The sequence below is a fragment of the Trachemys scripta genome, chromosome 1 (assembly GCF_013100865.1).
Source record: "Trachemys scripta elegans isolate TJP31775 chromosome 1, CAS_Tse_1.0, whole genome shotgun sequence".
Lineage (NCBI taxonomy): Eukaryota > Metazoa > Chordata > Testudines > Emydidae > Trachemys > Trachemys scripta.
This window is the reverse complement of record NC_048298.1, coordinates 112,668,398-112,682,506: the sequence shown is the minus strand read 5'-3', so window position 1 is coordinate 112,682,506 and position 14,109 is coordinate 112,668,398. Positions and strand designations below refer to the sequence as shown.

General features: G+C 40.3%; 1 protein-coding gene across 1 annotated transcript in view; it reads right to left on the bottom strand.

The window, feature by feature from the left end:
• Positions 1–14,109, bottom strand: part of PIK3C2G (phosphatidylinositol-4-phosphate 3-kinase catalytic subunit type 2 gamma) — a 372,244-nt gene that overhangs the window by 237,456 nt on the left and 120,679 nt on the right. The window contains exons 9-10 of the mRNA XM_034782026.1: positions 11,487–11,550; positions 2,226–2,348 (exon numbers count right to left, since the gene is read on the bottom strand). Of these exons, the coding sequence (XP_034637917.1) occupies positions 2,226–2,348; positions 11,487–11,550 (187 nt within the window). The remainder of the gene's footprint in view (positions 1–2,225; positions 2,349–11,486; positions 11,551–14,109) is intronic.

The window sequence follows — 14,109 nt, the reverse complement described above, 5'->3', positions numbered from 1 at the left end:
CAGTGCTGGGAGTACAAGAGAAACCCACTACAGGAACATGTGAACTGGAGTTCTCGCTACAGAACAGATCAGATTATGATTTGGCTTATCTCACTTAAGTGCTGAATCGCCAAACAATCCAGTTTACAGTTTTATAGGACCTGGAACACTGACCCTGAAAAAAAGCAGAGCCCAAGCTTTCTCAATGGATTTTATTCACTAACAGAAATTTAAGACTCATGTAAGAAGACCTGCAATCTTAGCCCCCCCCCCCCCACACACACTCCCCAGTTCACTGCTGCATTTAGGATGCAGTTTTCTGATTAGAGGTGTCCAAGGCAGGCCATGATTTGGATATTTCTGTTTCTGATTTCAAATGGAATGTCTGAAAACTGATTCTGGCAAGTTAGGCAAGCCTGACCGAAACTGGATATAGGTTGCTTCTTAGGATTTGGGTTCAAGGGTGCTGATGAAATAAAGGGAAAGTGGAATCTCCCTTCGCCTGGGGCAGGGAAATCCATTTCCCAACGCAGTACCAATTTGAAAAAATCAGTCTCAGCCTCCTTCCTTTTTATACTTTTTAGTTCATTTCTAAAGGAACATTTATCCCACAATTAGCTTTTTCCCCATCCCAAAGAACTGGGTTCTTCGGCCATCTGTTTATTAAGAGCATGGCACTGAAGAAAATACTCTGTCCATGTGGAAGATTTTTAACTCTGTCCCCAGAAATGGTAGATGGACTCTACAGATGAAAGTCAATAAGCCTTGTCATAAACGGATGTAGTTTCTTTTATTTATTTCTCTACTGCATTTGTCACCTGAAATACCAGAAGAATATTCTTGTGAATATTTGTATTTAAATTAACACCACACCAGAGGATGTATGGTATTTCACAGACCCATTTAGATTGGAAGCTCCACATGACAGCGATTTAAACACTTATCAATGAAGCACCAAACATATTTGGAGTGCTATATAAACTAGACTTAACAACAACGAACAATGAAGCAGAAGAAATGCTAGGGAAGAAATTAAAGGAAACCAGTTGGTCTGATTTACTGTGAGAAAATTGAGCTATCCACTCTTATGGCATAGTCTAGGAGGACTGAACATACGGCTAGGAAATAAGATTTTCTGAGTTCAAATTCCAGTTCTTCTACTAACTCACTATGTACCCTTTGGCAAGTCCATTTCACACCTCAGACTCAGGTTTACTCAGATAAAAATACTTGGAGAGAATGATGATTTTATTGGGGTTTGAAAGTGTGAAGAACACAGGTTTAAATGACTAACCAGATGTGTGTAATATGCCATAAAAATCTGTGCCATGTATCACTGTCATGCTATGTGAAATGCTACAAAACAACTAAATTAGCTTTCCCCAATCACAGCTTTGGAGTATCATCATGGTATTCACAACCCAGACAGCAGGCCTCTTCGGACAAATTCTTTTTGGGTAGATTAGTGTCTCTCCAGACTCTTCTTCTAACCCATTTCCCCCCCCTGCCTTAAGAAGGTTGTTCTTATATACATCACAAGATTTATGGGCTAAAACTTTGTTCTGATATTTGGTTATTTAACTAAGTGTACTGGGCAGGAGATAAAATGATAGATTGTGGATGAAACTAAGATCTGGGCAAACCAGCAAGAATGGGTCCAATCTTGCAGTCCCTTCCACATGAAAACTCAAGTCAATGAGTAAGGACAGCAGGATAGAGACCACTTATGGGAAGACAGAGGAAAACTTAAACTTCTTAAAACGCTGAAGTAGAAATTTCATTAATGTGAGAAAACATTAGCATGACTAATTCACAGTGATTAATGGCCTGATTTTCAGTAGTGCAGAGTACCTGCATTCCCCAGATGCTGACTTAAAATGGAGCTTTGAGTGCTCAGAACCTCCGCTAACCTAATCCTACATGACTTGTCCAAGGTCACACAAGAAGTCTATGGCAGAGCTGGGAACACAATCCATCTCTCCTATTTCCAAGTTCAGTACCTTACCCACAAGACCAACCTTTTATTGCTTTCTAGTCATACGTTTCATTGCTCACAATCTTTTCTCTTTTTAAGCTGCTTCTTCCTAATATTCACCTCCGAGAAAATAAGTAGCAAGGCAGTACCTTGACCCTTCATCATGATCAATGAAGAAATGAATGATACCTACTTAAGTTATGGTGTCCAAGAGGGAATAAGACATCAGCACTTCAGGCCAACCTTGTAAAAGTTTCAGTGCATCCTTTACCTGTGTTTTTCCCAGTGGCACTGAATGGAGTTTCTTGACTGCATCAGTAATAGCCCTGGTTTCCACAGAACAGAGAACGCTGCAGATTGCTTTAGCTTCTTCAATCACTTTATCCACTTTATGCTGTTGACAGCAAGGAGAAAAAACCCATTTAATAGAAATACCTCACAAAAAGCTTATCACTAAGTAAAACTGAAGTCAGTGGGTGCATCCAAAAATAAATCTGGCACAAAAGACAAGACATCATACATAAACCCAGGAATTTTGCAGACCACTGAGGAGTAGCAAAGTCTTCAAGACAGCAGGTGCGAAACTCTATAAGCCTTACATGATTCCTATAGAGCAGGGTGAAACTTTCCTAATGAAATCTTTAACAAGCTAGGTATCACCTGCTTCAGTGTTTGGTTACATATCTGAAAGAGTCAGGCCAGTTTCACCAAAGGTTTTGTGGAGGTCTAAGAACCTTTTGACCTATCCAAACTAAGCTTCTTGGACTAATTCCTTGTTTTGATTGAAAACTGTGACCAACTTAGCCTCTAAAATTGATTTTAAGGCAAAACATGGTGGTTTAGCTGGGTTTCATAAAAAAAACAACACAGATTCTGAACAAACAAGTTCTGTGGGACCTTGAACCAGATAACTTGGAAACTTCAAAAGCTTTTCAGGAGCCCTCAGAGTTCTCACCACTTTTTATCTCCTACTCATATCAATGGGCCATTCTGCAGGGCTATGTTCCTCCTTTCTAGAAGTACTGATTCCTTAGAATAACTACTTCTGACACATGGATAGGACATTGAGTATTTTGCAACCTATTTTTCTCCAAAAAAATTATATTTCCAATCTATTAAATGTTCATGAAGATAAAGTCCAGACTTTTAAAATATTGTATTTTACAAGCCCATTGGCCAAATTACACTGTCTTTTACACAAACTGAGTTGTTCCAGATATATGATGTGTATTTAAGAATTTGTGACCCAAAAGAGTATATTATCCTTGAGTGGGTATCTGATGGAAGTTACTTATGCATGAAATGTCACCTGATAGAACTCATGGCAGAGATTAGAGATGCTGCTGGAGTTGATGGAATTCAGTTGGGAATTTGAAGGCATAATACAGAACAGGAGAGAGGAGGTGGTACAGACAACTCAAGATTTGCGGACACCTTCCAAACAAAAGTTTCTGGAGGATGGACTGCAAGAAGAGCAGAGTGATCCATGGAAGAATGTGACCATGAGGACAAGGTAGAGATTCAGCTAGTGGTGATGAAATTGAGTTGGGTAACAGGTTTGCTGCCCTAGGAAATGAGGAGACAGGTAGAAGATACAGTGGCAAGGAAGAAGAGAGGTAGAGATGACAGAGAAAACCGGAAACTGGAGTTTAAGGAAAAGTGAGGATGATGTATAGGGGACTGTGACACAGAACACAAGACAGATTTATTCCAACACCAGGATGAGACAGGTCTATGTGGTTGGGGACTCCATACTCAGAAGAATCAACAGGTCTCTCACCAGACCAGATCCAGAGGAGAGTATGCAGTCTGCCAGGACCAAGGATACGAGGTGTGGACGTGAAGCTGATGAGAACATGGATAAGTCCACTGATTGTGCTGCATGTTGGGACGAATTACATTGCTAGATTCCCCCTAGAATGACTCAAGGATGAGTATACTCAGCTGGGTAAGGTGCTTAAAGAGGAGGAAACCTCAGGTGATTTTCAGCTGAATTCTTCTGGTCCCTAAAGAAGGAGGGTGAAGGCATGACAAGATAATGATAATCAACAGATGGCTCAAGGATTGGTTCTATGAAGAAGGTTTTGGAATGACTGACCATTGGAAGATAGTACAGAAAGAAGAGACTCTTCTCAACTGATGGACTCCACTTGAGTATTAAACTTTTGGGACCAAGGCTGGCATGATAGATAAGAAGGGCTTTTAACTAGGAGATGAGAGGAGAAGGTTGGGAGAGACTCATGAAATCTCCATGACTGGGTTTCAATACACAGGAGGAAGAAAATCAGCTAAATTAAGATATAATAAAGGACAATGAAACATCACAACGTAAGAGTATTGACAGCACAGAGAAAAAATTACAAATATTGAGTGGAGTGGTAGACAAGTAGTTGTTACAGTTAGTGAAAGGATTATATCTAATCCAAATAGAAAACTGGGTGAGGTCCTAGAGAAACAATGGAAATGTTTGTACACTAATGTGAGAAGTGTAAATTAAATGGAGGAACTGGAACTACTGGGGCAGGGTCTTTCCCACATGCTCTAACTGATCACCATATTTGGGGTTGGGAAGGAATTTTCCCCTGGGTCAGATTGGCAGAGACCCTGGGGATTTTTCACCTTCCTCTGCAGCATGGGGCACAGGTCACTTGCAGGTTTAAACTAGTGTAAATGGTGACTTCTCTGTAACTTGAAGTCTTTAAACCATGATTTGAGGACTTCAGAAAATCAGCTAGAGATTAGGGGTCTATTATAGGAGTGGGTGGGTAAGGTTCTGTGATCTGCAAAGTGCCGGAGGTCAGACTAGATGATGATGATGGTCCCTTCTGACCTTAAAGTCCATGAGGAGGTCAAACCAGGTATTACAGGGATTTCAGAAACCTGGTGAAAAGCACTCATAACTGGAATACAGGTACTGAAGGGTATGTGCTGCTTAGGACCGATAGGAATAAAGGTAAAGTTGATAGGATAGTGTTGTACATCAGTGAAAACCTGTTTGGGTCAAAATCTCTTCAAATATTATTAGAAAGATCAGTACTATTGGAAATTGTGTTATAATGGGAGACTAACATATTGGATATAGATTGAAGAATAAATGCTACTAATTATTTATTCCTGGAAGTAATAGATGTCAGTTTCCTTCAAATTGCCACTGAATCAACAAGAAATGATGTAATTTATTTTAGACTTGGTTTTGTTAATTGTGAACACATCATAGAAGGTCATAGGAAGTAATCTTGAATCAAGTGATGATGAGTTGATTCAGTTTAAATTAAATGGAAGGATAATCAAAACCAGGTCATCAACTATGATTTTTTTACTTCAAAGGGGCAGACTTTGGGAAATGAAAGGCATTAGTTGAAGTCAACTGCACTAAAGAGCTCAGGAACTTAAATGTGGAGGAGTCTTGGAATTTCTTCAAATCAAAAGTGAAAAAAATTTGCATCACAAGCAAGGGGGAAAAACTTGTAGGGAAAGGCTCCATACACAGATAGATGAATAACCTCTGCAAAAAGGTTATTAGGAGTAAGCAGAGAGCCTAGAGGGAATGGAAAAGGGGGCAGATCAGCAAAGAAAACTACATTGTGGAGATTAGAAAATGTAGGAATAAAATGAGAACTGCAAAAAGTTAAGATGAAATAGATCTCGCTAAGGAAATTAAAATAAATAACAAGAGGTTCAGTAGTTTAATAAATAGAGAGAGAATAAGGAAGGATGAGGTTGGACCACTATGCAGTGTGGATGGGAAGAAGATTAAAGATAATCTAGGTATGGCACAAAAACTAAATAAATAAATTGCCTCTGTTTTCAATAAGGATAATATGGAACATGTGCAGGAAGGCAATATGGCTCATGGGAATGAGTGTCTAGAAATAAAAAACGTATTTCATCTGAGGTGAAACAAAAACGTAAGCGTTTAATACACTCAAATCGGGATAAAGGAATAATTTACATCCCAGAATACTGAAAGAACGAACACATGAAATTGCTGGTCTGGGAATAAGGATTTTTAATACGGCTGTATATTCAGATGTATTAATATCATATGACTGGAGAATAGCTAATGTTGAACCTATACTTAAGAAAGGGAAAGTGATTTGGGCAATTAAAAACTTATTAGTCTAAACCTCAGTCGTATGCAAGGCTTTAGAACAAAATATGAAGGAAACAATTAAATTAATGGGATAAACAAAAAGGAGGACATAATGCAATGAGGGTTTACCAAAGTTAAAAGATGAGTTTGGCACAATCTCTCTCTCTTTGAGAAGAGAGCTGAATTTTTAAAGATAATAGAAATTATTATCAGGGGGTGTGGGTTGATCACAGGATTACTATGAACCACCTATGTGATGAGGCTGTGAAAAAGACAAAGGCGATCCTAGGAAGAGCGAGGCAAGTCATTTCCAGGAGAGAGAGAGAAAAATATTAATGCCATTTTACAAGGCATTGGTAAGACGTCATTTTGAATACAGTGTGCAAATCTGGTCACCCATGTTCAAGAAAGATAAATTTAAACTGAGACAGGTGCAGCGAAGAGCTATTAGGATGATCCAGGGAATAGAGGAACTAGTTTAACAGGAGATTGGAAGAGCTTGACTTGTTTACTTTTGCAAAAAGAAGACAGAGGGGATATGGTTGCTCTATACAAATACATCTGGGATAAATACCAAGGATGGTGAAGAGCTATTTAAAGCTAAGAGGCAATGATGGCACAAGAACAAATGGGTATAAACAGGTCATGAACAAATTCTGGCTGGAAATGCGAAGAATGTTTCTAACCATCAGAGGGGTGAGATTCAGGAATAGCCTCCCAGTAGGAGGTGGGAGGGCAAAACAACTTGCGGAGAGAGCTGGACAAATTTATTAACGTGATTTTATGACAGGGTTGCTTGTAATGGTCAGGCACAGGGCTCAGGAGCCCTGGGGCTCACTTCTAGTTAACATGTTTTGTTCCTAAAAGCTCATTGTTCAGGATTTCAACCAGCCCCCTGCAGGGTCAGGAAGGGATTTCCCCTCCCTCAGTGTATTCTCATTTTGTTTGTTTTATGTCCGTCCTCTGAAGCATCAGGGATGGCCATGGCTGGAGATGGGGCACTTGAAGGGGGAGCAGGGCTCTGGGGTTGGTGCCATCAGTCTCTCTCTCAGGAGCTTGATTGCCTAGTTCTTGCCCACATGCTGTGGATCTAACTCATCACCATATGTGGGGCTGGGAAGGAATTTTCCACCAGGTCAGATAGGCAGTGACCGTAGGTGTTTATTTTGCCTTCCTCTGCAGTTTGTGGTGCGGGTCATTTGCCAGGATTACCTGGGTATATTTCAGATAGTCATTTACTTGCCATTGTGGGGGCTTCGGGCACTGGTGCTCCTTCCTACTCTCTGCCTGTGGCACACAACAGTCTAGTCTCCTGTGGGCTGTAATATGGTGGTCTAATATTGGTTGTTGGCTTTAGTGCTGTGTGGTGTTGGTGGCCTGTGATATTCAGGCAGTCAGACTAGATGATCTGGTCATCCCTTCTGGCTTTAAACTCTATGACTCCAGGAATCTAAAAGGGGATCTCTGTAAATACTACATACTCTATATTGGGGAGAATATTTAAAATAATTTCCATGGATTCCTTCTTTATTTGTACTACTGACTACCTTAAAGACTGAAATACATTCCCTGAGCAAGCAAAAACTCTCCTCCTAAAATATTCTCTATGCCTCGGCACTGATAACATTCCTTTCAGTGAGCTACAGTGTGTTAATGTGCTGATAAAGTTATTTTTGTAACTCATCCATTTCTATGACTGAAAGAGAAAAACTGCCCCTAAGATGAACTTTTTTATTTCTAAGCTGAAAGTCTGTAACTGAACTGTAACAAGAAGGTTAATATCTATCATTAATAGAAATAAATAAATATATTGGGATAACTGTATCCTAACTCCACTGACTTAATTAGAGCAGGGATATATTAGGCACACTCAGAGAATTTTGAAAAATAAAACGAAAACACTTTTTAAAAGGATTGAAGGGGAAGGAGATTGATTGTGGTTATTTGTGTTCTCTAATAAACTTTGGAGCTTCTTTCAGTCTTAAATTGATCCATCACTTTCTAACCTGTCCCTTTATAAATTATTGCATTTTCCTTTCTTCCTCCTTTCCCCTCCCACCATCATGTTGATTTTTAAATTAAATGCTTGCAGATTTTCCTCTCTGTATGTACAGGGTACACATAACTATACTGGCGGGAGCTGCTAAAATAGGACAGCTTTGTCACCACCTTAACAATGACAAAGCCAGAGGATTATGTGGGCTTTTTTATTGTACGGACCTGGAGAATATTACTATTTTTCTTTTCCACATGTGGATATGGATTTGTAACACAAGGAACTTTATCTCTACAGACACACGCACACACAGGAGTTTTCAGAGTAATACATTATCATTGCAGACACACAAGGCTAATCCATGAATAGGGTGATGGCTATGCTTCCTGTGGAGGAAAAATATCTTCTTTAATGTTTTCAGAATACATTGTGGATTCCTATAAAAAGGCATGTTGGAAAGTTTTGAAGAGTATTTGCATTTCCATGATATAATGTGCCGTTAAGTGTGAAGCAAGAAATGTTATAATTAGGTATGGTTTATGGACTTGGTACTCCCAAGGCACTGATCTTATTGCCTTAAAGGACAAAGATATGAAAAATATTTTAAACTAGATATGACTGATGATAGATTTTTCTCTCATCTCTCTTTCCAGACAGACATTTAATACCTGGAGAGTCTTCCCTTTCCAGATATAGATATATCACATTGTTCAGTCCATCAAGGCTAAATCAGAGAGAGACTTATTTTTCTATAGCTATTTTGGGAGGTTTTTGTTCTGAATGTCCTAAAATTCAGGAGGAATTAAAGTCAACATAATGTACATGTTTTATTTACTGAAAATATTTAAATACTACTATTTAACACTATATCTTTTGGAGGATATTTTGATGTTTAAATTATTTTTATAATTAAAACACCATCCCACTGTGGAACATCCCCTTTATGAAAAGTTAAACAAAAAGTTTCTTTACAGGCTTACAAGAGATGATTGGGGCGATGAGAATGGCTAACATTCAGGGCATTAATTCTGTGGAAATGCTCCATACATGTTTGGTCAAACTGTATCTCTTGTGCCAAAAATGTCATACTTTTATCTCTGATTTTCATTTTGTAATAGCAGCAACCACCATCTAGCTTGTAGGGCATTTACTGTACATTAATAATAGCGAGGGCTACAGTTCTGCCATGGATCTCACTCATGGATTCCATGACTTTTAAGTTTTTCAACAAATACCCATGACTTATGGGGTTTGAAGATGTGGGTATGTAAATGGCTGAAACAAATTTACTAAGGACCTGGAGATCTCCCACCTTAAAACCAGAGCTGGAGGACAGACTAAGATCTGAGTTCAGCAAAGCACTTAACCACATGCTTAATGTTAAGCAAGTACCTAAGTCCCACTGGCTTAAAGTTAAGTGCTCTACTGAACATGGAGGGACTTACCCTCCTAACTTCCTACACTGCTGCAAGCTAAACAGGCAGATTCCATGACCACTTCATAACTTTTTCAGGACAACTACCATAACAATTAATTCTAATAATAATAGTTTTTATGTGCATGGAAAATTTCACACACATCTCAATTCTCTGCTGTGTTACAGTGGAGTTACAACTGGCATAAAACTGGAGCAATACAGTGAAGAATAAAGACAACACCACTGTAGGTTCAGGAAAGGATTGTGAACTCAACAAGGCACAAACTTAGGCCCTGATCCTGAGGTAAACTCTATGGCCATATCAACACTGCAAAAAAATGGGTGTATTTTTAACATCTGTTAACTAACTCATGCTAAAATTTAAGAATGAGTTTACGCTAGGATAAACTACAAATATTTGTAGACTGCAACAAATGACTGCGTGATGTCCAGACTAGTCTTTAGGTTTGATTAGCCTTTGATTGCCAGGAACTCCAGGTGAAAATCTTAAGAGAAGGGATGTCCCAGGGATTTTATATAGGTGCAGAGGTTTGCCTATGCAGTATATATTGCAGGATATGTAGCTTGGAGTGCAGTTAATTGTGTGATTAATGTTTTGCACAGCTCCTTTCCAGTTTAGAACCTTTTTTGCTTTGGTCCCAATACTGCAAGCACACATGTATAACTGAGCTCAATGGAACTTCTCACATAAATAAAAGTCTAAGAGGCTGCAGTATTGGGATCTCAGACCACAGTCCTGTAAACACTTAGACATGTGCCTAACTTCGCAAACATAAGTAGTTCCACTGAGTTCAAAGGAACACTGCTCACATGTGTCAAGTTAAGCAAATGCCTATGTGTTTTCAGGATCAGGGCCCTAGTTTAAAATTGCTGTGTAGTTTTGGTCCTGAATTGCTGATCTATGTCCCATGGTCACCAAGACTTGGAATGCCATTATGGGGCTGCATTGCACATATCCCCTTGTGCTAAAACACAGCCCACGCTGTAACTGAACAGATGATGGGGTCCCGCAAAAGAAAAGTCTCAAGGATTTTCACAAAAAAGGTAAATTTTTTTGCAGGAATTTTTGGTAATTTTTCATAATTCAAAATGGAAATATCTACTGCACAAAAAAATCTTGAAAAACTGAAATCTGGGGTGGCGGGGGATTAGTACCCTGAAACAGGATGGAGATGTTTGGTTGTGGATTTTTGTTTTGGGTTTTTTTCTGGCGCATAACCTTTTGCAAGAGAATTCCTTACTTTAACACAACTAGTTAAACTCTACTGCATCAAACTGTAATAGCTCCAAGCAGCTGCATGAGTATATTCTGTGATCTAACAAGGTCTTGTGCTTTCTTTCATTTCCCAAATTATAAATGAAAGAAGGAAGAACTAGTTTAACCAAAAATAAGATGAGTCTGCACCACCTCCAGAATCTCAGCTCAACCTATTATTTGTCTTCTTCATTCCCTATCAGATTATCTGTCATTTAAGCAATCATCTTAATTTTGGGGTTAGATTCTGCCTACGGTTGGGAGTGAAAGGGTAAAATTAATCTTTTCTGGTGGCATTTACAGTTCAATTGGACCCCCCTCAAGTTTTATGTTTAAACCTGATTCTGAAAACTCTTAAACTCATGCCTGACTTTATGCATGTGATAGTACCACTGAAATACATGTTTAAGTGTTTGCAGAATTGGGGGGAGGGGCAAATTTTGCAGACTCAAGTGATTATAATAAAACTAGATCCAAATATTTGGGTGCTAACTCAAAATGAGCCTTGGATCCTTTTGTTGTTCCCCAACACTAGGAAATCGTTACCATGAATGTTTTAATCTTGTAGCATTTATCTTAATTTAGATGTCATTAATTTTAGTTTAAAATTTCCACGCCCTTTCCAAAACAGGTTAAACAGCTTTAAATAAGAGTCCTCTTTAATTCAGTTTCAGGCAGGTTAATCTAATAATTAGAGACTTTCACAAGTAAGCTAATGCTTTTCTGGCAAAACAGGCGGAGAACAAATACCTCATTTTGCAATAGATATTCCACTTGACCTCCATATTTCATAATAAATGTAACAAGGTTCTTCCTGGAAATTAAAAAATAAATAAATCAACAGTCAGTTAATGGTAGGTAGAAAAAGAAAGTGGGCATTATTTTTACCTCACACTATAAATCAGGAATAACTTCATTGGCCACGGTGATTTTACATTGGTGTAAATATGAATTCAGAATCAAGACAAGTGCTTATGTAGATTTCAAAGAATATTGGACCTGACACTTCACTACCCTTATGTAGTCACTTACCCTTCTAAAAAGTAGGTATAAAATGCCACCAGATTGGAATGGTAACATTTTAAATCTACTTTGTGCAAACATAAGTCCCCAATTCTGCAAGCCACTTAAGCATATGCTTAGCTTTAGGCAGTCGCTTAAGTCCCATTGACTGTGTGTGTTTAAAGTTAAGTGTGTGCTTAAATGCTTTTTTGAATAGAGATGGATTTAAGTGCTTTGCTGTCTAGGTCACAAAATAGGGTGGAAATCTATGGATAATCAAGCCCTATCTCTGCAAAACAACTTGAAATAATTCTGAATTTTATAAACTCTGAACCAGATCATCAGTGTAGAAAAGTACATTTTAAAAAAGGGACAGTGTTGAAATAATAAATTTAAATAATTACTTATATTTCTAATATTTACACATTTAATTTTTTCAAATTATTTAAATTTCAATTATTTCTCTTACTTTCTAACATTTATGTTGTAGCTTTACTTTTCTACTCCATTCAGTCTGGACTTGGGAAACTGATGTAACCCACATTAACCTAGTGTAGATCTCTATCCCCTGAGTCTGCTCCTGCCTCGATCCTGTAATTTATTTTGCTCATGTATATATCATGTTAGAACCAACATATATCCAGGGATCCAATAACATTAGCACATCAGGTAATATACAACAAACAGTTTTGCAACATAAGGCAGCAAAACGTGAGAATCACTCTCAGATGTTGATTTCTATTCAAACTTGTACATGATAATGCAGAGTAATATACTACATACACTACAGCATTCCATTTTTTAATTTCCTGACAGCTGAACTTCTTGTGGAGTGCTGCCAGGTTTCCTTTCCAAAAGACCATTTATTAATATGCTAATAAAAAACTGTATCTAACTACACCCATCAGGTTAACCAGCATGTTGTATTTAACGGCATCTTGATGTTGAGAAATATGGGCAAAAATTAGCCCTGGTTTAAGTGAATACAATTTCACTGCGCTCCGGCTGGCCAGGGAGAGCGGGGCCATGGCCGGGCTCACTGCCCTCCCCCCCGGCACTCAGGCCGGCCGGAAAGAGCAGGGCCGCCCTCCCCCGGCACTCCGGCCGGCCGGGGAGAGCGGGGCCGCTGCGGGCTCACCGCCCTCCCCCGGCGCTCTGGCCGGTCGGGGAGAGCGGGGCCCTGGCCGGGCTCGCCACCCTCCCCCCAGCGCTCCGGCCGGCCGGGAAGAGCGGGGCCGCCCTCCCCCGGCACTCCGGCCAGCTGGGGAGAGCAGGGCCACCGTCCCCCGGCGTTCCGGCCGGCCGGGGAGAGCGGGGCCACGGCCAGGCTCTCTGCCCTCCTCCCGGCGCTCCGGCCGGCTGGGGAGAGCAGGGCTGCTGCGGGCTCGCCACCCTCCCCCCCAGCGCTCCGGCCGGCCGGGAAGAGCGGGGCCGCAGCCGGGCTTGGCGCCCTCTCCTGCCGCGCTCCCCGCCAGGGGTGGGGGGACGGGGCGGCGGGAGGCTTTTTTGCCTGTGGCGGCAAAAAAGCCAGAGCCAGCCCTGCCTCTCTGTGCCTCATTTTCCCCATCTGTAAAATGGGAAATGTGATGTTTAACTTCCTTTATAAAGCACTTTGAGCGATATGGAAGAAAAATACTACCAGATTTAACTATTATTATATACGAGCTAAATATTCCTCACTCCTTCAAAAGTTGCTCAGTGAAAGTGGAGGGAGAGTTAGCTCTGTGGATATGGGGAAAGCAGTGGATGTGATATATCTTGATTTTAGAAAAGCTTTTGATACAGTCTCCCACAGTATTCTTGCCGGCAAGTTAAAAAAAGTATGGATTGGGTGAATGGACTACAAGGTGGATAGAAAGCTGGCTAGATCATCGGGCTCAATGGGTAGTGATCAACAGCTCAATGTCTAGTTGGCAGCCGGTATCAAGCAGAGTGCCCCAGGGGTTGGTCCTGGGGCCAGTTTTGTTCAACATCTTCATTGATGGGTGATGGGATGGATTGCATCCTCAGCAAGTTTGCGGATGACACTAAGATGGGGGGCGAGGTAGTTACGCTGGAGGGTAGGGATAGGGTCCAGAGTGACCTAGAGAAATTGGAGGATTGGGCCAAAAGAAATCTGATGAAGTTCAACAAGGACAAGTGCTGAGTTCTGCACTTAGGATGGAAGAATCCCATGCACTGCTACAGGCTGGGGACCTGATGGCTAAGCAGCAGTTCTGCAGAAAAGGACCTGGGAATTACAGTGGATGAGAAGCTATTGGGCTGCATTAGTAGGAGCATTGCCAGCAGATCGAGGGAAGTGATTATTCCCCTCTATTCAACAATGGTGAGGCCACGTCTGGAGTATTGCATCCAGTTTTGGGTCCCCCAC